The 23,970-nt window shown below is 40.5% G+C and overlaps 1 protein-coding gene across 2 annotated transcripts; it reads left to right on the forward strand.

Annotated features, from left to right (window-relative positions):
• The first annotated feature begins 3,320 nt into the window (after nt 1-3,320).
• TBPL1 (TATA-box binding protein like 1) lies at nt 3,321-23,469 on the forward strand. Of its 2 annotated transcripts, none has more exons than XM_005280298.5 (7): nt 3,321-3,575; nt 12,354-12,540; nt 13,945-14,027; nt 16,000-16,063; nt 18,068-18,171; nt 18,272-18,366; nt 21,454-23,469. In XM_005280298.5, the coding sequence occupies exons 2-7, from the start codon at nt 12,406-12,408 to the stop codon at nt 21,531-21,533; spliced, it is 561 nt and encodes a 186-aa protein (XP_005280355.2). In that variant the 5' UTR covers nt 3,321-3,575; nt 12,354-12,405; the 3' UTR covers nt 21,534-23,469. The 2 variants fall into 2 exon arrangements, 1 of the variants encoding a protein (XP_005280355.2); XR_006173960.2 differs by having other exon boundaries at nt 3,396-3,575; nt 18,272-18,449.
• The last annotated feature ends 501 nt before the right edge of the window (nt 23,470-23,970 follow it).

Below are 23,970 nucleotides of genomic sequence, written 5' to 3' on the forward strand. Positions count from 1 at the left end.
CACAGCAGATCAATGACAGAGGCAGGAATAGAAAACAGGTCTCCCAAGTTGCAATTCAGGACACTATCCACGGGATCAAAAAGATAGCAATAGCTGGCCCAAGCAATTGATCTTCAAAGGAAGGTGAGAGGGAGCATCCAACCCGTAGAGAATTACAGGGAGGCGGGAAAGAATTAGTTGTGTGTTGGAGGAAGAAGCAGCCACAGTCCAATTTAGAATGCTGTAGGGGAGTGCAAGTAATCCAAGGTCTTGTAGAGAGGAAACAGGGGAAGATGACTCTGGGAGAGTATAGGGAAGAATTTCAAGGTATCTGGTTAAACATCTAAACTTTTTACTTAGTTTCTAATTGTGTGAAAACATTTACTTAAACATTTGCATGCAAACTTATCAATCATTGAATTTGTATGCACAATTGTCTGTTTGCACATGCAAATACAATAGCTGTATATGCATCTGTCTGTGCATATTTATGTGGACAATTAGAGGCCCTGTCTTGAAAATATAGCCCAGTATGAATGAGGAACAAATGATAAACAGATAATTGGAAGCTCAAAATAATGTGGGATTAATTTCTTTTGAATACAAAAATATATTAATAACATCAGAGTTATGACTAAGCATCTCTATGGAAATAACACTAGAAGAAGGACATGAAAAAGTAACAGTAGGTTTGTGGAAAATAAGTACATTTAGAGAGACACTGTTTGTAACACCAGGCATTTAATAACATGCTTAAAAGCTGGGCATTAAAGCCAAAAGTTTAGCTAAACCGCAATTTATTTATCTTTTTTTCATAACATGACCGCCTAAATCGACACAAATCGACCACAGTCCTCCAGAGAAAAACCTCAGCATCCTTTGTGATAGTATATCTAGCACCCCAGAGGAACTGCCAAGTTCCACAGAAGGCACCATAGGAATCTGTGCAATGGCTAAGAGATTTTTTGTAACATCTGAGGGTGACTGAGCAGACCACAGACAAGGAATGGAAAGTCACATGACACACCCCAGAACACTGCTAGCAATTCTCTGGGGTGTCACTCAACTACAGGATATGAGCGGCTGCTCTACATTTATAAGAATCCCTCCTTTTAAAGAGTTTCCTCAATTTACTGTGTATCTTCCATGTACATTTTCCATGTACATTTGCCTGCATCTGTAACTTTCACTCTATGCATCCGAAGAAGTAAGGTTTTTACTCACGAAAGCTTATGCCCAAATAAATCTGTTAGTCTTTAAGGTGCCACCAGACTCCTTGTTGTTTTTGTAGATACAGACTAACACGGCTACCCCCTGATACTTGATTTCTTGCACTGTTGTTGTAGCCATGTTGTTCCAGGATATTAAAGAGACAAGCTCGGTGAGGTACTATTTTTTTGGACAAACTTCTGTTGGTGAGAGAGACATGCTTTCGAGCTATACAGAGCTCTTCTTCAAATGTGGGAAAGGTACTCTGAGTCTCTCACCAACGGCAGTTCGTCCAATAACAGATATCACCCTCACTTTATATCAGTTTCTGTCCATTTCATGAGCCACAAGGTGGCAGTCCTGTTGCACATAAGCATTAAGCAAAGACAGGGCAGAAGATGTAATGTTCCCAATGCTGCAAAAAGTAAAAATTGCTATAAGAAGCAGTGCTATTCTTAATAGTCTCCCAAAGGCTAGATAAAATATTTGAAGTGGGGAAATCTGAGAAAATTGCTCCCGATCAATTCCTATTTTTGGGGTGAAAATTAATGTGGATTTTGAACCAGTTGTCCCAATGCTGAGAGACGGTTTTTAAAATAATTGTAATTCAGTTTCACTTGTCCTATACACAATCAGTACTATTCCACTGTAATTTCTTACATAAAACATACTAATTTATAAAACTAAAGTTTAAGAAAACCTTAAATAAGAGCAATACATTGCACTGTGTAGTACCTTTCAGACAAGGTTCTCAAAATGCTTTACAAAATTAACATTCTCGACTCCACAATGAAGTAGTATCATACCCATATTATGAGGAGGTAATTTAAGGTACAGAGAGGTTAAGTGACTTTCTCCAGGGTCACATTTCAAGTCCATTTCAGAACTGGGAACAAAATCCAGGAGTCTTGACTGCCAAGTTTTCTAACCACTACACCATAATCACAAGTACCCCCCTGCCAACAGACATTATTGGAATACGCCTATTAATCTAGTTTTTCTGCTATTACATGTTCTTAGGTTACATTTTAAAGAGCAATGTATCTGACTGAAACGATGTTTTGGGAGACTGAATATTGAATATAGTGCAATCACACTCTTTATGTGCATAGCCACAGACCATTTCTTTCACAATAGTGAATCCTGTCAGGCTGTAAGCAGTAACATTTCCTGCTAGCTGCAGTCACATGTAGACCTCTTAGAAGTTCCACTTTCCAGATGCTTTTCTTGACCAGACAAATTTAAAAACAAACACAATCAAATCAAATCCAGGCTCCTCTCTCTCTCTCTCATGTTAACTGTGGTGTCAATTTAAACCTGATCTGGAAGCTAGAGAGACAGGGTGGGTGAGGTAATATCTTTTATTGGACCAACTTCTGCTGCTGAGAGACCAGCTTTTGCGCTTGACCTTAAGAAGGGCTCTTAGTGACTCAAAAGCTTGTCTCTCTCATCAACAGAAGCTGGTCTAATAAAAGACATTCCCTCATCCACCTTGTCTCTCTAATATCTTGGGACCAAAAACACAGCTCCAACCACACAGCATACAAATTTGGAAACACTATCAAAGGGGTAGCCGTGTTAGTCTGGATCTGTAAAATCAGCAGAGTCCTGTGGCACCTTATAGACTAACAGATATATTGGAGCATGAGCTTTCGTGGGTGAATACCCACATGCATCCGACGAAGTGGGTATTCACCCACGAAAGCTCAGGCTCCAATACGTCTGTTAGTCACTCTATAAGGTGCCACAGGACTCTTTGCTGCTTTTACAAAATTGGAAATGACACTGAAGTTAAAAGGGCAGCGGCAAACCCGTTGGACAAAACCACTTTGCAAAATACTTGGAACAACCAAAGACAGCAGGGGGCTAGGCTGGGACAGATACTGCCTGCTCGATTATAACCCGGTTGGGGGGGGGGAGCAAACAGCTGTAGCCCAAGTGCCTTGCGCTGCACTGCCCAAGCATTGATCTCGCGGGCTGCTGAGCAGTGAACGGAGCCTGGGCAATCGCACGGGCCGCCACTAGCAACCCAGGCGCAGCGCCGACTGCAAAAGAGGGTAAAAAAAGGCTCGAGCCCGCTCCGCCCTGAACAGGACACTCGGCTCCTCGCCTCGTTCCGCAAATGTCCCCACGCGCACACTGCTCTGGGCTGCCTAGCGCGAGGAAGGAGAGAAAACCCGGAAGCGCGCGTCCAGCGCGGCCCTCGTGGCACTTCCGGCGGCGGCCGTTCTAGCCGGAGCCGTCTCTATGGCCGCCGCGTTTTGCGATGTTTATTGTCGCGGGGACAGGGCCCGGGACCCGGAACAACAAAGAGCGAGAGCGACGGGGCGCGTAGCAACCGGGCCGCGCGCGGCGGAGCCGGGGACACTCAACCGCCGGCCCACGCGGTAACTGCAGCCGCCGCCGCCCACCCGCGGCGCTGGCCGGGGAGAGTCTGGCGCTGGGGGCGGGCGCTGCGGGGCTGGGGCGCGGGGACAGCTGCAAGGGGCCTGGCAGGCAGGTGCTGCGGAGGGGACGGGGGGGCGCCAGTCTGGGCCCGCGGTCTGAACTCGATCCCCCAAGAGCGAGCGCTGAGCCCCTCGCGGCCTCTCTGTCGCCCCCCACCCCCAATAAAGGCGCCTCTGGGTGCTGCCCCCTGCGGAGCGGGGCCGGGGGCGCAGGGCTCGGGCTCCTCAGCCCCGTGGCGCTCCCACGTCCGCTCTCGCCTAGTGGTTTGTTTCTGGGCGGTGTGGGGCAGAGATCCGAGCAATGTCTGGGCCTCCCCTCCCCCTGTCCCAACAGCTGGTGTGCTGCAAAAATAACGGTGTGTGCACAGAACGTAGTTCAAGCTGCCAGCCGCCCCATCCACTCCCTGCCCCCCTTTCCAGGGGAAGGGGAAAGTAAGGCGGAGGAGAACGAGACAAGAGCATCCACCATGGGAAACACTGTTTCCTGGCAACCAGTAGGGGCTCCTCAAAATGGCAAATACTTACCCAACCCTTTTCCCCCCACTCCTCCCAAACGATGATTTTTGTAAGTTTTTAAAATAACATTTGTTGGTTAGATTAAACCCTGGTGGTGGCATGTTAAACTAGATCTAGAATCTGTCCTAGGTGATCAGCGTTGTGAAATGGAAACTGTCAAATGATTTAGGCCTGAAATCTATGCTTTGTAGTTTAACAAAAGTTAAGCAAAAATCTAACATTCATATGTTTCCATGAAAAGATTTTGGCTAAGTTTAAAAAACAAATCATTGCTAAAAATGATTGATTACTTTTCTCTATTTATGTTCATTGATGTTTTGTACTTCATTCAGTTTGTCCCAAAACAAGAATCTAGTCAGTTTTATTTTTTGGTTCTGATACAGCAGCATGATCCAACCTAGACATTGCAGCAAGTACTGCAAAGGAATGTTTAACACACCTTTTATAAAAAGCTTTCAAAGCAATTTTTTATATATTTAATGAAAATATTTCTATAAATATTAGGCTTTATAAAGCCTCCTTTCTGCGCAAAACCTAGATTGGGGACCTAAAGTTCCTGACAATGTCCCTAAGAAAAATATGAGTGGAGCATGTTAACAGTTTTGTGCTGCTAAGTAAGTGCTCTGTAAAAGGAAAAATTAACCTAGGAGCAACGTGTCTTGGATGCAGTGAGTTTCCTAATCTGTGAATCTGTAGAGAATCACCATCTCAAAAGAGGAAATACTTACTTGGCAGTGGATACAAGCAATAATAGTTATATGCAGCAGCACTTAAAGGCCTCAGTAGGAACCAATGCCCCTGTGTGGTAGGTGCTGTACAAACACACAGACTCCGCCCTAAAAGCTTACAATCTATAAAAACCAAAAATCAAAATAAACACAACACACCAAACACAAGGGAGGGAAATGAGATACAGTGCAAACAAAATATTACTTTAGGCATTACGATGGCCATCTTTGATCAGAGGAAAAAATTTTCCTCTGATCAGCTTGACAGCCATGTAATGTGATGGTTATGATATTGAGAGACAAAATAACTATCACCTGGTATCCTTATGTAAGGATGGGTTCTTTCTTCCCTGGCTGACAGTCATCTAATTAGGAAACTAAGAAGAACCACTGCATGACAACTGTGTGTGTGTGTGTGTGTGAGAAAGAGATTGTAATATACATATTACATACACTCACACAAAAACATACACTAGACTCCGCAGACCGCCAATCAGGTGAAGGGAAAGGTTCATCTTCTTTTTCTAAAGTTTGTTTTTAGTGTGCAAGAAGTTGGATTCTCAAACCATCTCCCCACTGAGACTATAGAGGCATTACACAAGTGCTACTGGAACTCCTATGAGTAGGGTCCTACCAAATTCACAGTCCATTTTGGTCAATTTAATGGACATAGGATTTTAAAAATTGTAAATTTCATGATTTCAGCTATTTAAATCTGAAATTTCACAGTGTTGTAATTGTAGGGGTCCTGACCCAAAAATGAGTGTGGGGAGAGGGGGTCACAAGGTTATTGTGTGTGTGTGGGGGGGGGTTGCGGCACTGTTACCCTTACTTCTGTGCTGCTGCAGGCAGCAGCGCTGCCTTCAGAGCTGGGCTCCTGGCCAGCTGCTGCCGATCTTCAGCTGCCCAGCTCTGAAGGCAGAGCCGCTGCCAGCAGCAGCACAGAAGTAAGGATGGCATGGTATGGTATTGCCACCCTTACTTTTGAAAGTCTGTGAAATCTGTATAGTATAGGGCAGTGGTTCCCAAATTTGTTACACCGTTTGTGCAGGGAAAGCCCCTGGCGGGCCGGGCCGGTTTATTTACCTGCCGCGTCTGCAGGTTCAGCCGATCGTGGCTCCCAGTGGCCGTGGTTCGCTGCTCCAGACCAATGGGAGCTGCTGGAAGCAGCGCGGGCCGAGGAATGTACTGGCCGCTGCTTCCAGCAGCTCCCATTGGCCTGGAGCAGCGAACAGCGGCCACTGGGAGCCGCGATCGGCTGAACCTGCGGATGCGGCAGGTAAATAAACCAGCCCGGCCCGCCAGGGGCTTTCCCTGCTCAAGCGGCGGAACAAGTTTGGGAACCACTGGTATAGGGTAAAAGCACACAAAAGACCAGATTTCACGGGGGAGACCAGATTTCATGGTCTGATGCATTTTTCATGGCCATGAATTTGGTAGGGCCCTACTTATGAGCTACGCAGCGTTGGTGAGGCATTGATGTTTTCTAAGATTTGAGAGCTGCATAGCTTACTAGTTGGTTGGGAAGCTCTCTGCCCAGAGTAGCTTCCCAACTTCCTGCCACAGAGCTAGAGATTTAGGGAGTTTTTTTTTTTTTTTTTTTTTTTGTGGCAAGCTAACCTTTCCCTTAAATAAAACAGACTATTGTGAAGCCAGCATCTGCATCCCTTAAGGCTTACTCAGGCCAGGAATGTTTTCTGCTGAATTCAGACCGTCAATTATGTTTTAAGGAACACCTCAGCATTTAAGTAAAATAATGTCCAATTAGAACCAAAGTCTTTGTTTACAAAAGAAAGCAAACATGAAGCATTGTATTACAGCTTTATTTCTATCATATAAAATAAATGTTGTAGTTTTAATCATTTCATCATGTGGATGTTGGTACAATAGACCGACAGTACCATTATTAGCTAACAGCCTATGAAGGCCCTAGTTCTGAATTCAGAGCTGCATGAGTGAACTCTGCAACTACACAGTGGTCTTTCCACGCAGATCCAATTGTGGGACTGAGGCCAAAGTGGCTTGCCGAGCAAGACTAGTATCTCCATAAAAGTAAGTGTGTGTCATTTCCCCCATTAAAAGACTCTGGAAACACCATAAACCATGAGTAGTTATTCCCTTACATCAGCTAATTCCCTCACAGTACTTTATAGCATCAAGATGCTGAAAGACCTTAAGGCTTGTCATCAGTAAATCTATGACAGGTGTCCATGTATTACAGACTGGTTTGAACTTTTATTTATTAATTGTTTCTAGCTATCTTAAGGTAGTAGCTTTATCAGTTAAAATAACATGTCAGGTTAAGTATTATTTAAAATGTTTCTGTGCATGTGCTACTAATATTTTAGGTTATTAAAAGTGAAAAACATAATACTGAATTTGCTTTCCCCCAAATAGGCCGTTCACCTTAGGCATTTTTCTAAGCTAGGACAATAAAAAGTACGCTAACTAGTGCTTCTCAAGCACTGGCACAATGTTGCAGTACTCTTTAAGTTGACAGTATCTTTTTAATACTTTTAGGTAGGAAAGTTCATGAACAGAGCTAATCAACAAAATCTAGTGGAGTCTAATAGGGCAGGTTTAGAAATTTGGCCCTTAATAATAATTATAATTAATAAATAATAAATGCACAATTAGAACTGGAAACTTTGTTCCCATTCCTTTACAAGTATAGTTGCTACATCTGGAGTAATAATAGCGAGCCCTATAAAGCTGTTTGTTGAGTGATCTCAAAAAGTGCTTTACCAAAGGTATATAAGCACTTTTATTCTCATTTTAAAGATAGAAAAGCTGAGGTACAGTGATTTGCTGAAGGTCATATAGCAAGTCAGTGGCAGAGTTAGGGATAGATACTAGAGGTGAATCATTGACTTCACTGGGGTCAGGATTTTACCCTATGGTGTGCTGCCCCCTGTCTGGACCATGCTGCCTCTCAAATACGTTATCTATAATTTAAAGAACAGTTATATATAAACTCTGAATATATTTTTGCATCTTTCCTCTTGTTAAGATTGTTGATTTGCCCTTTTCTTAAAAAGGAATAACCATGCAGCTGAATCTGTATTTCTATCTTGAAGGACGGTGGCCCACCAGACTTCATTTCCCCAGAATCTTTTCATTCTTCTCAGTATAATTTTATACTGTACTAAAATGAATGTCTGAAGATTTTGTTTTAGATTTCCTCCTTTATCCAACTTCTTGGACTGTTCCTGAGACAGTGACAGCTACCTACCCCTCCTCTTCCCCCCCCCCCCGCCCCCCGCCTTTTACACCACAAAAGGGAACTCACCTGTTTTATTCAATGTCATTAGATCATGTAATGAAAGACCTTATCATTATGCATATGTAACAAAGGGTGAACAAGAAATCCAGCTATGAAATTCCTGACTCTTGTGGGTTCATATTCTGAAAGAACACTAAAGTAATAATGTTTTGTATTAAGTAGATTGTTCAACATGCTGCTGTTAATGAGGGAACTTAAATCAGTATTAAACATCTGAAGTAGTTTACTGTGTAAACTCGCAGCATTGAAATATTAAATGTTCAAGTTTGTTTTTTCAACCACTGGAGTGGAAAGTGGTTTTCAGTCTTTTACATTGGGCTCAGATATTGCTTGTATAACAAATGTCGCTTTTTACCAAATAACTGTCACAATCTGTAGACTACAATTATAAAGTGGTGGTTAAAATTCATTTTGAAATTTCCAGTTATGTGCTTTGCATCATGTTAACTTTCAGAATATCACTGATGAAAATAGGTGCATTACTGTTACAATTTAAAATTTCAGCTTGCCAAAATCTGCACATTTAAATTGTTCTTTATGATATTCTTGTGGATGAAATCACTCTGATTGGCTGGGACCCCCAGTATATTAGTGTTCTTACTGGTAATTTTCAGCTCCCATACTGAACTTGTGGATTGTTTGTTTTTGTAATCTCTCCACCCTGTACCCACTGTTCTTAACCACTTCTATCATACAGCTGGCATTTACTTCTAAAAGATGGGTGTTTTGTGATAAAGAGTTGGAGGCATCTCTCAGGAAAGCAGTTATATTATTTAACAGCTGCTGTGGTGCAGTTAAGTAAGCATTATACTGTAATAGGCCAGCAAAAACAGACCTGGTAGGGCATTAGTAAGCTTAGGGATATGTATAGTTCTCAGTAGAAAAATATTAGTTACCATTTTTCTTTCTCCTCCATACCCTGTATCATCTTCTTTTTGTTTCCTCTGTTCTTTCTTCCTATTTCTCACTATTTTTTGGCCTTTCCTTTGATTCTTTTACTCTCTCCCCCCTGCCTCCTTTTTCCTCTGACAAGCCAAGAGCTATGACATGATGTTTTGGATATGGAGCCAGCTGCACAGTGAAATAGATCAGTGATCACACAGCAGCCAGTTCTATATGTAAAACACATCTGCATTTCAATGCATCACTACTATATGATGGTTCTCTTTTGCTTCTGCTTCTCTTTTGTTATCCAGCTGTAGTCCTCCACACAAGGTGTGTCTGAGAAGGCTATTGGTCAGAAGTTGTGGCAGGGTGCCATGTGGTAGGAGGCCAAGAATGCATGGCAAAATAACATTAAAAGTGCTTAGGTGGAAAAGTTGATACTAACAATCTTGGTTTCCCTCTTGCTTATTTCTAATAAATATTTTGATCTTGCCTCTGTATTTCATTTAGCAAGGGAGTATATGTGATGGTCTCCTTTTACATGTGGCAGTTTCTTGTCTTGTGGCCTCCTGCTTTTTTGATAAAACGAATCAGCATAGAGAATTTATCTTAAGGCTGACTGCTTTTCTTTCATTATATTCTTTGCTGTTTGTTGTGTTCATTCAGTATGAGGTGTTACAGGATTTTCAGCTAATGGATCAACAGTGATTTGATGTACTGTGGCTAAGGCTTACAAGTCTGTCGAGGAGGTCACGGATTCTGTGATTTTTTTCGTTACCTCCACGACTTCAGGACTCGGGCTATCAGTCCTGGGCGGTGAGGCTCAGGCTGTCACCTCTGCGCTGGGATGCTCAGGCTTCCATGAATTTTTGTTTTTTGCCTGCGACCTGTATGTGACTTTTGCGAAAAATAACTTTGACAAAATCTTAACCTTAACTGTGGCCTCCATCTCTTGAGTTGAGGTCTGCTTTAGCTTTTGAATCTTTCCTTGCCAAATTCTTGCCCATTTTGCCTGCCAGTAATGTTTCAAGGACTTTCCTAACAAGCAGCATTAAAATTTTTACTTTTCTATATTGGTAAAAAGTTACAAAAATAATTGCAGCGCCTCAGTGAGACCCTTAGTGTATGTCTACACTGCAGCTTGGAGCATGCTTCCCAGCCCAGATAGACAGATATGTGCTAGCTCCACTCAAGCTAGCATACTGAATAGCAGTGCACACTTTGAGGCAGTGGCTAATCACCCAAGTTCAGACACTTCTGATCTCCTGGGTCTGAGTTCAGTGGATCGCATGCTAAAAATAGCAGTGGAGACATCGTTGTGTCACTGGCTAGTCACCTGACCTTGGACCTGGAGGGTTATGCACACCTGGGCTAAGGTGATTAGCCCATGCCACAATGGCAGCACCGCAATTGTTAGCACACTAGCTCAAGCAGACCTAGCTTTTATCTGTCTATTGAGACTGGAAGGCATTGTCCCAACTACAGTGTAGATATACCCTTAGATATATGTCTTCTCTCTTCCTTCCCCTGCCTCCTCTCTGCTTCAAAAAACAAAACTAAAAACACCCCCACAAAACCAAAGGAGCTGACTTTCCTATCCAATTTTAGGGAGGATGGATGTATGCTGGTAAAAATGACAAAAAACATTGAAGCTGTCATTGCATAGTTCTATTTGAATTTTAATTGTTAGTGGCAAAATTGTGTTGAAATAATTAGTTAAAAAAAAAACCAAGTCTGCAGTGGGAAATGAAAGTTCAGTGTATTACTAGTAGAGCACTTGAACTCTGGGATGTTTCAGAGTTAATTTATTTTAGTTGTGTTGGACTGATTTTCACAAATGAGAAACTGAACAATCCTTAAGTATGACAGAAGTTGGTCCAATAAAAGATGTTACCTCACTCACCTTATCTCTCTAATATGCTAGTATGTGTTATTTGTAGGGGAGAAGATTCTGAAGTAGTTTCTGGCATAAAACAGGAACTACTTTTAACCATCAAATGATGAAAGTTTCTTTTTATATTGTAGTCCAGGGGTGGGCAAACTACGGCCCGTGGGCCACATTCGGCCCATCCGACCATTTAATCCGGCCCTCAGCTCCTGCTGGGGAGCGGGGTTGGGGGTTTGTCCCGATCCAGCCGGGAAGCAGGATCGGGGGCTTGCCCCGCTCCGTGCGGCTCCCAGGAAGCAGCCGGCTTCTCTGGTTCCTACCTAGTACGCGGCGGCATGGCCAGGCGGCTCTGTGCCCCATCCGCCCGGTTCCCAGCCAATGGAGCTGCAGGGGTGGTGCCTGCAGACGGGGCAGTGCGCAGAGCCACCTGGCCACACCACAGAACTGGAGGGGGGGCATGCTTCCAGGAGCTGCTTGCAATAAGTGCTGCCTGGAGCCTGCACCCCTGAGCACCCCCCCGGGTGCCCCATTCCCCTGCCACAGCCCTGATCTCCCTCCCACCCTTCAAACCCCTCGATCCTAACCCAGAGACCCCTCTTGAACCCCAAGCTCCCCAGCCCCACCCCAGAGCCAGCAACCCCCTTCCCCCGATGCCCCCACAGCTTGTCCCATCCCTCATCCCTAATCAAGTGCCTCTCCTCCCAGTTCATTCATAGCATTGACTATACACAGGAAAGCTAATTTAAGGATAAAAAATACTTTGAAGGTATGTTTATTCTTTTAATGTATGCGTGTTTTGTGCATATCTTAATGTTTCAAAGGCAGCGAGAAGGCTTATAGTTTCAAAGCATAAACTTTGGCAAATATTTTATCCTTATATTTGGAATTAAATTTTATCCATGTAATCATCATTAATCGAAACAGTCAAGAGAAACAAATTTTTCCTTATGTCTAAATCTATCCTGCACTGATTTGAGGAAGGAATTGAGGAAAGGTTATCACTTATAGGTACTAGAAAGCTTTTCCTTTGTTTCATAGAAATCCTAAATCATCTTCATATTCAGCTTTTAAAAATATTTTTGTTGAAAGAACAGTAAAGTATAATTAAGATATCTTATTCCTTTATTTTTTTTTTCAGTTTTTATATATAATTAGTTCTTTCATGACTATTTCTGATAAGTTGGTTTCACTGTATTGAAATGTGAGTTTTAATAAGCAATAGATTTCCTGTTTTCTGATATACAGGATGCAAAACTTTGTGGTTAACAGAGACTATAAATGAGTCAGAATGGCATAAAATTTATTTTTCAGTTCCAGATTCTAAGACTGTCTCAATTAAGGAACTAAGGTACATGAAAGGGATTTTTTTACATAACTGTGTGACACAGTATTTTTAATTGTATTGTTTTCTTTTTCAGAATGTGATCTTCATGGTGTGCTGGTGGGGAATTTGAGTTTTCAACCACCCCAATGGATGCAGACAGTGATGTTGCATTGGACATTTTAATCACAAATGTAGTGTGTGTTTTTAGAACAAGATGTCATTTAAACTTGAGGAAGATTGCATTAGAGGGAGCAAATGTGATCTACAAGCGTGATGTTGGGGTAAGAAATTTAACATATCTCAAATGCCAAACTAGACTAACTTTTATACATGTTTATCAGTTTGAGCTCTGTCAATATCCATATGGTGGATACAGTTGGTAGTGTGAATTCAGTCAGTGTAGCAGAACTGTGTTTAGAATGGCTGGATTCTCATCTCTTTGACTTCTTCCAGTTTCTTTCTTGTTCAAGTTTGCCAGGCTTCTATCTGTTCTTTGATACTAAATTTGAGGAGATAAATATTGCAGTGCTTTGAAGCCATAAGAAATGTTGTGAAATTAAATCTCTGCAGTTTGTTTCCAGTGCACACTCAGCTAATATTAAAATAAACAGGGAGAAAGTCTTGTTTGGTCATCTAATCCAGCGTTTCTCAAACTTTTTGGTCCAAGGGACCAGCTTGCTGCCTTCCTAAATTGTCTCCGGGAAATTTCAGGGACCGGCACAAATCCACGGACTGGTTGTTGAAAAACACTGATCTAGTCCATCTTCCTATCCATGCAGGGCTAGTTGGGCTGACCAGAAAAATACTCATTCTGACATGCCAAAAACGTGGCTTGAATCTTATTTATTTATATCGCTCCCTATTGTAGATGTGCACATATCTGTGCAGAAATAAAGTAAGACACAGATCACTGCCTTGAGAAACTTAATCTGATGTGTACAGTTGGCTCCCATGTATGGGTAAGGGGAACAGCTTGTTAGAAAGATATTATACAATCTTGTGTTTGTGTGTCTAGCATGGTCAAGCATGAGTGGTAGCAGGGAAGTGCTCAAGTGGTGATCAATGTTGAATGCTAGTCAAAAAACGAGTTTTGAGTTGGGATTTTGAAGCAAAATAGTGAGGTTGCTAGGTATACTGATGTAGGGAGGCTCTTCCAGGTATATGGTGTGAAAAAATGGGCAGCTTCGCAGGTTAGAGGAGGAGACAAACACAGTGAGAAATCAAGAGGGAATTAGCAGAGGAAGGATGCTTGGGGAAGCAAAAGAAAATGGGATCTGAAATGTAGACAAAGTGAAGTTGTGTAAAACTCTGCAGATGAGATCAAGAAGTTTGAATTTGTGCAGAAGGAGACAATCAGTGGAAAGAGTCAGAGCAGTGATGTGGTCATAGTGACAGGAGATGATTTTAGCACAGTGCTACCAGACTTAAAAAAGCTTATTTAAATAATTTCTGTTCACTTGAGCCACTAGCTAACCTGTTACTTTAATACTTGCTCATTGGCTAAGATACTTAAGGTTTATTTTGCTCTTCTCAGGAGTTGATATTGATTTAACTTCTGAAGGCAAGGAAGGAACAGTCCTCATGGCTAAAATAGAATAAAGAAAGTATTTTATTAGTATAATACTTGTTTTTTCAGTATGAAATCACACATACACTAAAACCTATTTTTCTTCTAATTCTTTCAGAAAGTATTAATGAAGCTTAGGAAACCTAGGATTACGGCCACAATTTGGTCCTCAGGAAAAGTTATTTGCACAGGAGCCACAAGGTAAACTTCCTTTTTTGTAGGAGAAGGAAAAAATTGTTCCTGGATGAAACTCTTGTATATGACATTGGAAAATACCACTTATTGTCATGAAATCTATTGCATATATTATTGGCAAGTCTGGTACAACCATCTATTATGAAGGTTGCATGACAGTTCCCATTATAAGAGCCTGTTTTCAGTTGCTTATAATTTTGCCAAATTTTAACCCTTTGGCCAGAATTTTTTTGTGCTGAATGTCTGCTTCAGGCTGAATTTTTTTGAAAATTTTAACTAAAACAGTTCAACCATTATTTCTGAGAATGACACTAGGGAAAAATACATTGTTTTACCTACATTTAAAAAAAAAGTCTGGCAATCTTTTCATTGAAATACTCTAGCACGGGGTAGGCAACCTATGGCACACGTGCTGAAGGTGGCACGCAAGCTGATTTTCAGTGACACTCACGCTGCCCAGTGTCCTGGCCACCAGTCCGGGGGGCTCTGCATTTTAATTTAATTTTAAATGAAGTTTCTTAAGGTTTTTAAAATGTTTGTTTACTTTACATACAACAATAGTTTAGTTATATATTATAGACTTATAGAAAGAGACCTTCTAAAAACTTTAAATGTCTTATGGCACACGAAATCTTAAATTAGAGTGAATAAATGAAGACTCGGCACACCACATCTGAAAGGTTGCCGACTCCTGCTCTAGCATCTCCATGCTTTGGAGCAATGACTTGAAATTGGAGTGTGGGGAAGTGGGGTAGTTTGTGTCAGGGAAGTATTCTTTGCTGTCCCTGTGAAAATCCATCCAAATTTGGCCAACTTCTAAACCCTGCGGGAAAAGAATCTCCATTTGCACATTCTCAATAGAGGCTTAATTTTAGCAGGTACATTCCCTGAAGAATTGGTCTGCACTTTGCGTACTCCAGCCCTGAACTGAGCAGGACTTTCCCTACAATTGCTGTGGGCTGTGCTAGGTCTAGATCCTGGCACCTGAACTGGGAGCATGTCTCTCTTGTGTTTTTCATGACCTCCTGCTTGGGACCAGGCAGCGTGGAGCAGGTTGCTGCCTGACTCCAATGCAGAGGGGACAAGGGACTAGATTGGGACGGGAGGGAGACTGAAATTGCAAGCTGGGGGAAGGGAGGGGCGGAATCTGGGACTTGGGACAGGGGGGACTGGGACTAGCTGGGCAAGGGGACTGAAATGAAGCAGGGTTCTACAGACAAAAGTCTCCTTCAATACACAAGGCCGATTTATCCCCAGAGCAGGTCCATTCTGCGAACTGAATGAAGCAAGGGACCTGTGGAAAACATAGTATCGATTGTGTAATTGAAGACTGTAACATAATACAGTGGTTCACAAACTTTTTACAAAGGCAACCCATCAAATGCATTTTGTCTTTTTGGGGGACCCACCATTATCCCCTCTCCTCCCCCTCCCTCCCTTTCTCAGCCCACCAACTTCCTACTCCCCCCTAGTCTCCTTGCTCTTGCTTTCCCCACCTTGCCCCATCCTGCAGCCTCAGCTGGCCCCTCTCTCTGTGCAGCTGGGTCGCGATCACTACCAGGCTGCTGACTGTCCAATTCTGGCTTCAGCTGCTTCCTCCATGCTGCTGCTGCCCAAATCCCTCTCCCTACACTGCTGCCTTCCAGGGGAAGTGAAAGTGCGGGTGGAGAGAGCACCTCTGGGCCACAAGTGACCCACCTAAATGCTTTCCAAAACTCACTGGTGGATCGAGGCCTGCTGTTTGGAAAACGCTGTCAATGCATATGCTCAAGGGGACTGATTTCATATGTACAGATTACCTTAATGCTGGCACTTCTTCACTTGACTTTGCATTTTAATATTCTTTTAATATAGTTTTTGGTGTGATTACATATGTAAGTATGTGAACGTGTGTATGTATACATCTTACAATTTTAGTTTTATTGCAGTAGCTATTAGTAAAACTAGTCCCTTATTATTTCTCTCCTTTAAATTATAGTGAAGAAGAAGCTAAATTTGGTGCCAGACGTTTAGCTCGTACTTTGCAAAAACTAGGTTTTCAGGTAATGATCCTTTTGATAATAACCTTCTCTTTTAGGGGTGAACAATAGTATATGTATGTATTTCTGTTGATAGGGACTAGCATGTTTGGACCTTTTAAAACTGATGGTCAGCAGAAGAGGTGCTATAACAATTTCATAACCAGCATTTTCTCACTCAAATTCTCATTGTGTAGCAACACAGGTTATCTTGAGATTGTATTTATTTTACTGTATTTGGGGCTCCCACTTGGTAGTTCAGCATCGTGCTTTCTTATCAGCTCATGAGCAGAAATTTGTTTCAGGAGATTGGGTAAATTAACCATCTGCATATATATAATGTCCTCCTTATTCTCAAAATCTCTAAAAGGATTGCATTGAAGAAAAGTGGAAATTTGTCCCCTCCATTTGTAAAATATGCTGATTGGCATAAATATGGTTGTCATATGAACAGACACATTTTCCAAGTGGATCTAGTTTTAGGAGAGCCATTATGGTGAACAACTCCTAACTGCTACAAGTTTGATTTAAAAAAAAAATTAAACTAAAGCAAGTTGCTATAGTCTAATCAGACTGTGCGCTGGGACCAGAATTTACTCCTAAATTAGAACTCACAAAGTGGAACTCCTTCTTGCCTGAGCTGGGGTCAGTTACATCTACCAATCAGTTGCAAAGTCTGCTACTGTAAGTGACTTAGGCGTGGCTGATAGACATTCAGTTTGGTGTTTGTTCCTTGAGCAGAAGGGCATGTAATGACATTTTAGAGCTATCATGCAACCAGTTGCTCTAATTTAATTAAATAAACCATAAATTTACTATCAGGCAAGTAGCTAGACATCAGAGTGATGATTCAAAAGTAAGACTGTCCTACTTCCAAGTTTGTTTAGCATATAAAATGGCCACCAAATTTTAGAGGTGGGCAATCAGCCCACAGCAACTCTTACTAGCCTGAGTGCATTTAATCAAACTGAAAAACTGAGTTATGGGGCTATTAAGCATTGGATATCATGTAAAAGTGAAAATGATGGAGCAGAATGTTGAATTAAGTCAGATGAAATATATACCCATGTAAAGCTTTAGTAATGGCTTTATAGGAAATAAACAGGTTCATTTATGTGCAGAAACAGATTAATGTGGCTTCTCTTTATTGTAAGAGTGAACGTTATAGGCAGAGCACATGTTGATGTCTAATTAATATTGCACAAGCATTTCCATTCTAAGGGGGTCATTTTCATCTGCTTGTAATTTAATTGTTCAAACTGAAATTTAGTAGGCTCATTCTCAAGCTGCAAACATTTTTTTTTTTCTTAAGTTTGAGCAAAAATGGTTCTTCATTGGCCATGTCTGTGTTAACAGTTTCAGGAAAATCTCCCACTATTGCATTGGCTTTGCTGGTAATTCGCCACAGGCATTTTACCACCATATTGTAGCATTTTGTGGCTCTGGATAAAAGGCTATTAGCTTTTTGTTTCAAAAAGAAAAAGGAAATGGCTTTCTCTGTACTAGCCACAGAAGAAAGAAAGCAAACAAACAAACAAACAATTTTCTCTCATTTTCTTTTTTTATTTTTAACTTAAATAAAACAATGATAAACTGTTAATATGAACTAATTATGTAGCACCTTAGTGGGTTCTAGTAACACTACAAACCAAGCTTTCCTCTGTCATTTATTTTGGTGTTTCATGAATAATTTGGTTTCGTTAATTTTTAACTTAGTTATAAGTGCTTACTACAGTGATATAGACCATGCATGTTCATTCTAAATGTAATTGAATCTACATGAGAAGGCAATTGTGTTTTGTTTTTGGTTTTTTTTGCTAGACAAGTTATTGGATTACAAAGATAGTTCAGAACTAAGTTAGGTATTTAAAAAATTATCCTAGTTATGTTTGGATTCCTACTCTTATCAGCTTTGTGTTAAACACAGGGTTTTATTGCTTGAAATAATCAAATTATTGTCAAAAGATATCTTTTCCATATCAGATATCATAACATTTCTTATTCTTGTTCTCTTTCTCTCTCCAAAAGGTAATTTTCACAGATTTTAAGGTTGTCAATGTTTTAGCAGTGTGCAACATGCCCTTTGAAATCAGATTGCCAGAATTTACGAAGAATAATAGACCTCATGCTAGGTACAGTAGGTCTTAAGAGAATTCTTATCTTTCTCTTCAATGTATCAGCTTTTTATTAGCAAATATAGAAGTGTCTTTGACAATCTTTTCTGTTTTCTAGTTATGAACCGGAGCTTCATCCTGCAGTGTGCTACAGAATAAAACCTCTCAGAGCTACCTTACAGATTTTTTCAACAGGAAGTATCACAGTAACGGGTACTTTATGATGCCAAAATAAATATTTAACTTACTTTCTTTCATGGGAGTTCAGTTAGACTTTGAAAGCAACAGAGAGACAGGCATGTGAGATTTCATTTGTACTTAATGCTGCCAGATAACTTGTCTTTCAGTGAAAATGCCTGAATAACTGTGGGAGAATGTAATACTCCCAGCAGATCAAATGCGTTTGTTTTATACACGTGGCTGTAGTCAGTTTCTGAGGAGATGAGGCATATGAGGAAATTGAGCTTATATACCAGAGACGGAGGATATTTGCTTGTTTAATTACAAATTCTAAAACTTTAACCTTCCTTCTCGTTTTTCTTCAGTACAGTCCCATAAACTACTGCTGTTTAAGCAAGAGTTCCTATCACAGGCATACACCTTGAGACTAGAGAGGCCCAGACAATATAAAATGGCAACATCATCCTGTGACCAACAACTAGGGGGTGTTAGAGATTGCCCTATTTCAGGTTTTGGTCCTAGTCTATCAAATGCTTGGGTAAACTTCCTCCTGCCCCTTTTGGATGGAAACATTAGACACAACCTTGGCTGGAAACTTAAAATGAAACAAACAACTAAATAGTTGTGTGGAAACCTCTTCCTAGTTACCAGACGTCTAACGGATTTCCTCAGTCATTGGAACGCTTTTGTTAACTTTGGTCCTGAAATTAAAATATATATATATTTATTTTCTTGGAGGCTTTGTGCCACCTTTCCCACTCCCCTCTATTCCTACTTGGCATCCTCTGCCCCATATCTCAAGAAGGACTTTACTGTGTTTCCCAGATATGCACAAACATCAGCTGAGAGCAAATACAATACTTGCTAAAATGGGGGGAAAAAACATGAATAAAAAAGATTCAGAAACTGTGGGAAATTAAAATAGAACTTCGACACACATGATATGGAATTATCCCATACTAAATTTCTGTTGGTTGAAAATGACAGATAAGATATTGGTATCTAAAATAATGCTTAGAGACACTTGTATTGGGGGGGGGGAGGGTGGGATATGGGATCCTTACAAATATCTAACGTTTTATAGAATACATTTCTTTTAACTGTAATCATTATAGCTAAAACCCACAAACATCCAAAATGGAAACCTACCAAAACCGTAAATGTTCCAGCAAGCTAATTTGAACTAGTAACAGCCAAACATAGAAGAAAAATTACTTTTCAGATAAATGAGAAGCTTTAATGTTCCCCAGAAATGCAGCCAACTTATTGAACTGTGATTTAACTATTTGTATTTCATAACTAAGAATGTCTATTAAAATTCAGGAGAAATACTTTTTTTTTTTAAATGACGTGGGTGGGGAGGGTTGCAGGTTCGATGAAGAGAGAAAAAGAAATGAGGAAGCTGGTGGAAGTGTCATCAATTCCAGCTTTTCTTCCCCTAAAATGAGTGTTGGGTTTCCTCAACTTCTGTCTCTCTTCTCTCCCTGTGCTAACCTCCACAATCCTCTGTCTTGCTGTGGAGGGTCCCTTCCAGGTCTTCAACCTTGGGAGAATCACTACTATCCTTCAAGACCCATTTACCTGCTCATGCTCTTTCTGCTTTCCACAGCCTGCTGGATGTTACTGGGCATTGCTCTCTAGAACTTCATATTTCTGTGGTAGCAGAGAAATTGGAGGGAGGTGCAGTGCATTCAGTGGTGCCTGCGTGACAAGCAGAGTATGTGGACTGATAGGCCTCGTATAATCCTCACAAGGTTTGAAAATATGAGAAGGATCCTCTTCCTGGTCCATTTTCTTATTTTCAAAAAAGCACTAAAATACTGTTTCCTGAAATTTACACATAAATAGGACATACAAAGATTTGTGATCTCTTTAAAGATCACTACATAAGGAAGAAACTTCTGGAGTCCTCTTCTCCTTCCTGGTGAAACCATTAGTTCATTAAGTCGGGTATCCTGTCTTTGACAGTGGTCAACAGCTGTGCTTTACAGGAAGGCAGAAAACCCTCCCCAAATTCACTCAACCAAACTGGCAGTGTTATCCATGAGGCAGAGAGGGACCCCAGCAGTAATTTTATGCCATGAAACATGCGACTTGATTACCCTTGTCCTTGTTTTCATTTATACAGCTTTTGTTAATGGTTTTAAAATTATGCAGGCCATTAAAAATCCAGCTATGATATTTGATACTGACTTTGAGAAGCAGTGAATTATATAAGTTGTCTGAAATATTATTGTCCTTATCTTTATTTTGTCTAAAAATACTGGCTGTTTTCATTGGGTGACCCAGAAGGTTATGGGTTGCAAAATTTTGAATAAATTAATGAATTCCTTTCTAACTCTGTTCCCTTCTGGGGTAAGTAATTCTAATTTTTCCACCTACATGATCCAAAATACCTTTAGGAAGGGCTTTTTAAAGGCATAAAGGCCAGGCATGTTCCCAAATCTTCCCCTTAATCATCTTCATTGAGAAAGTCCACAGACACAATCTCGGGTCACCAAAAATTGGCAATACTCTAAATGGGGGCATGCTAGCGTTTGATACAATTTTAGCTGTATTTTCTGCATTTTCTATACTTTTTTTAAATACTGCTGCAAATTAGGCAGACCCTTTTTACTGAGCCTCCAAAATGTGATTTCCTCTGAAGAAAACTAACTTCACATGCTGTCGGTGTGGTTGAAAAGTTGACTATTTTGGTCAATATATCACTAAGCTCCTATCCAAGATTAATTTTATTTGTCATTCTGCTCAATCACCTGCAACCTTCATAGTTTGTTACATAGTGACTTAGTGCCATCAGCAGACGTTACCAACTCGCTCTTTCTGGGATTCTTCTATTCCAGTGTACTAGACAGTATATAATTTCTTATGAGATAAAAGTGACAGATATGGAGATACTAATTTCTAATCTAGTCAACAACCAGTTCAAATGTCATTACAGGCTCTAGAGGTTGCATATTATTTTCTTCCTCTAAGTACTTAGTAACTTTCTTAAATATGAAAAAAGGTGTGTCTACAGTGTAAAGTTGTGTTAGCTAGTATATTCTGAATGGTTTTTGAGGTCCTGTTACATTGCCCTGACTTTTTCTCCCTCTTCTCTCCATTTTTTAAATGTCTCAGGGCCAAACGTAAAGGCTGTTGCCAGTGCTGTGGAACAGATTTACCCATTCGTGTTTGAAAGCAGGAAAGAAATTTTATAATTCACCACTTAATGGTTAGGTTCCCTAACCAAGCACCTTCAAAGACTGCTGCACATTGGACTAAAAGCAAAAAAAGGAAAACTGGACCAACAATAGCTGAGGAAATACAGACTCTTTTACTTGTTCATGGCCACAGTGTAAACTCCAGTCCCTTTGGATTTTATTTTGAACAGTGCTGTATTGTAAAAACAAAAGTTTACAAGATATGAAATTGCTGCTTTTAAAAAGACGTTCTATTTATTTTTGCAGTAATTTCTGTGTATTCATAAGTGAACCTGTCACGATGTGCACTACCTTTCAAACATTTTTTTAGTTTGAGCTTGTGTTTTATTTGTGAATAGTCTTTTACATTTTTGTATGCTGAATATTGGGCACCAAAGAAGCTGTAAAAGTTACCTTTTTCACTTGATGAATGTGCACAAATAAAAATTTGGAAAATATCTCTCTTAATACCTGTTGTTATATTCCTTTCCCCTTTTTCTATTACAATTAAAATTGTATAGTTGCAAATTAATTTGGAAACAATGTAAGTGTAGTCTTTTGCTGATACTTTTGTTCCTAGTTGTAGTGTGTGTGTATAAAGTAATATGCAGAGGTCTAGACTGAAATCAGTGGTAGTTGCATACATGTATCAGAGGGCAGAAGTTGGTTTGTTATATTCTTAGTTCTCTTAACTAAATGCCAGATTTTAACAGTTTTCTTGCTGTCGTGTTGAAGAGAATATGCTTCTAAGCATAATGGCCGATGAGCTTTCATCTTTAGGTGACGGGAAAAGCTTACATTCTGAAGAAGCCTCAGTAGAAAAGACGAGCAACCCTTGTCTACTGGTTGGATGTGAAAAAGGAGCCATCGCATGAGCCCGTTCCTGGTGACTGACCGTGAAGGAAAGATCATCTTCTTGGAGCCGAAGCGAAGCAATGTATTTACCATGCTATTTCTGAAGACTAACCAAGTCCTGTGTCCTATTGGTACTGTATAATAGTATTATCCTGACAAGAACTGCCAACAAGCAACAGAGCTTGGCTCTGGCATGTAATTTCATTGGTTTTAATTTTGGACTTGAAAGCCAGTATTTATCCTCTGAACACATGCACATATGGAACACAAGAGGGGTGAATACTTAAAGTAAATGAAAATGTTACTTTTAAAAGTGACAATAAATATGTATAAATGTATATATGTCTATTTTCCCCTGTCTGAACCTTCAGAAATTAACACAAAGTGCATATTTGGTGCCGCAGGTAGTGTACAACCTTAACTTGAGTCATTAAAAAATATACTGTGAACTTTCATAGTACATGAAATCCATAAATGTGAAACAAAAATAGAGCACCCTAAAGAAATCATAGCTAAAGCACAGCAGCCTACCCTTTATACGTGCATGTAAGGAAGAAATGGAAGGAGTTGGGAACAGCCATTGTGTCTTCATGGGGAAATGGCAGAGGAAGGGAAACAAACAGTAAATATACAGTCAAGGTTGGTAGAGGAAAAGAATATCCATCAGTCAAAAGGCAGAATCAATTACTGGTAGCCAAAGGCATTAAGTGAAATAAGAATGGTTTTTATAGTTGTATCAATGAAGGTGGTGTGTGAGGGTAGGGAGAGCATGTCTGGCCTTCAATAAAAGTGAGAAACTAAACAGTCTAAAATCACTGAGAAACATTTTTAAAATTTATCTTTAAGCAGATGAAAAGAGAAATATGTCTACAGGTATTGGTTAAAAGGCAGTTAAAGGAATACTTGCAAACACAAATTGGCATGTTTGTATAATATCTTATGGATTCTAAAGTGTCCTGAACCAGTGGGAGTTATTTGAAAAGTCATGGAGAACAACGGCGGTAACAAGATGAGGGAGGAAGGGGGAAGCAAATGTAGTAGCCAATCTTGTTCGTTAATGTTAAGTAAATGTGCCTAATAAAATTATGTATCATCTGTCTTAAGTATTTATATTGAATTTATCATACTAAGAAATTAAGCAGCTATGTATCTATCTGAAGTACTTATCTGTTCCCCATCACCATAGCATTTGAGTGCCTCACAATTCTTATTTATCTTCACAACACCCCTGTGAGCTAGAGAAGTGCTGTTATCCATATTTTACAAATAAAGGGACTTATACATGTAACTACCTCTTTAGGTACCTAAGTCTAACATTTAAGTGCCTCTGAAGTTCACAAAACCACTGCTCAGCTGCCACTTAACTCTGTTGGTGCTCAAGTCCCCATATATGCCAGCCTAAATTTTTGCCAGTAGGAATGTACAGAGCTGTCTTGTTGCCACCCACCCCCTCTTCCCACCACCTAATGAGCTGCCGGGAGCAACCACACCTGATCCTCAGCAGAATTTGCAAATTTGGTTTTTCACCCACCCTGCCTTTGGGGCCCATTAGGTAGGTGTACTCAGAGCATTGCTAGCCCCCACAAAACAGCTGGGACTG

This window comes from Chrysemys picta, chromosome 3, assembly GCF_011386835.1.
Source record: "Chrysemys picta bellii isolate R12L10 chromosome 3, ASM1138683v2, whole genome shotgun sequence".
In the NCBI taxonomy this organism is placed as follows: domain Eukaryota; kingdom Metazoa; phylum Chordata; order Testudines; family Emydidae; genus Chrysemys; species Chrysemys picta.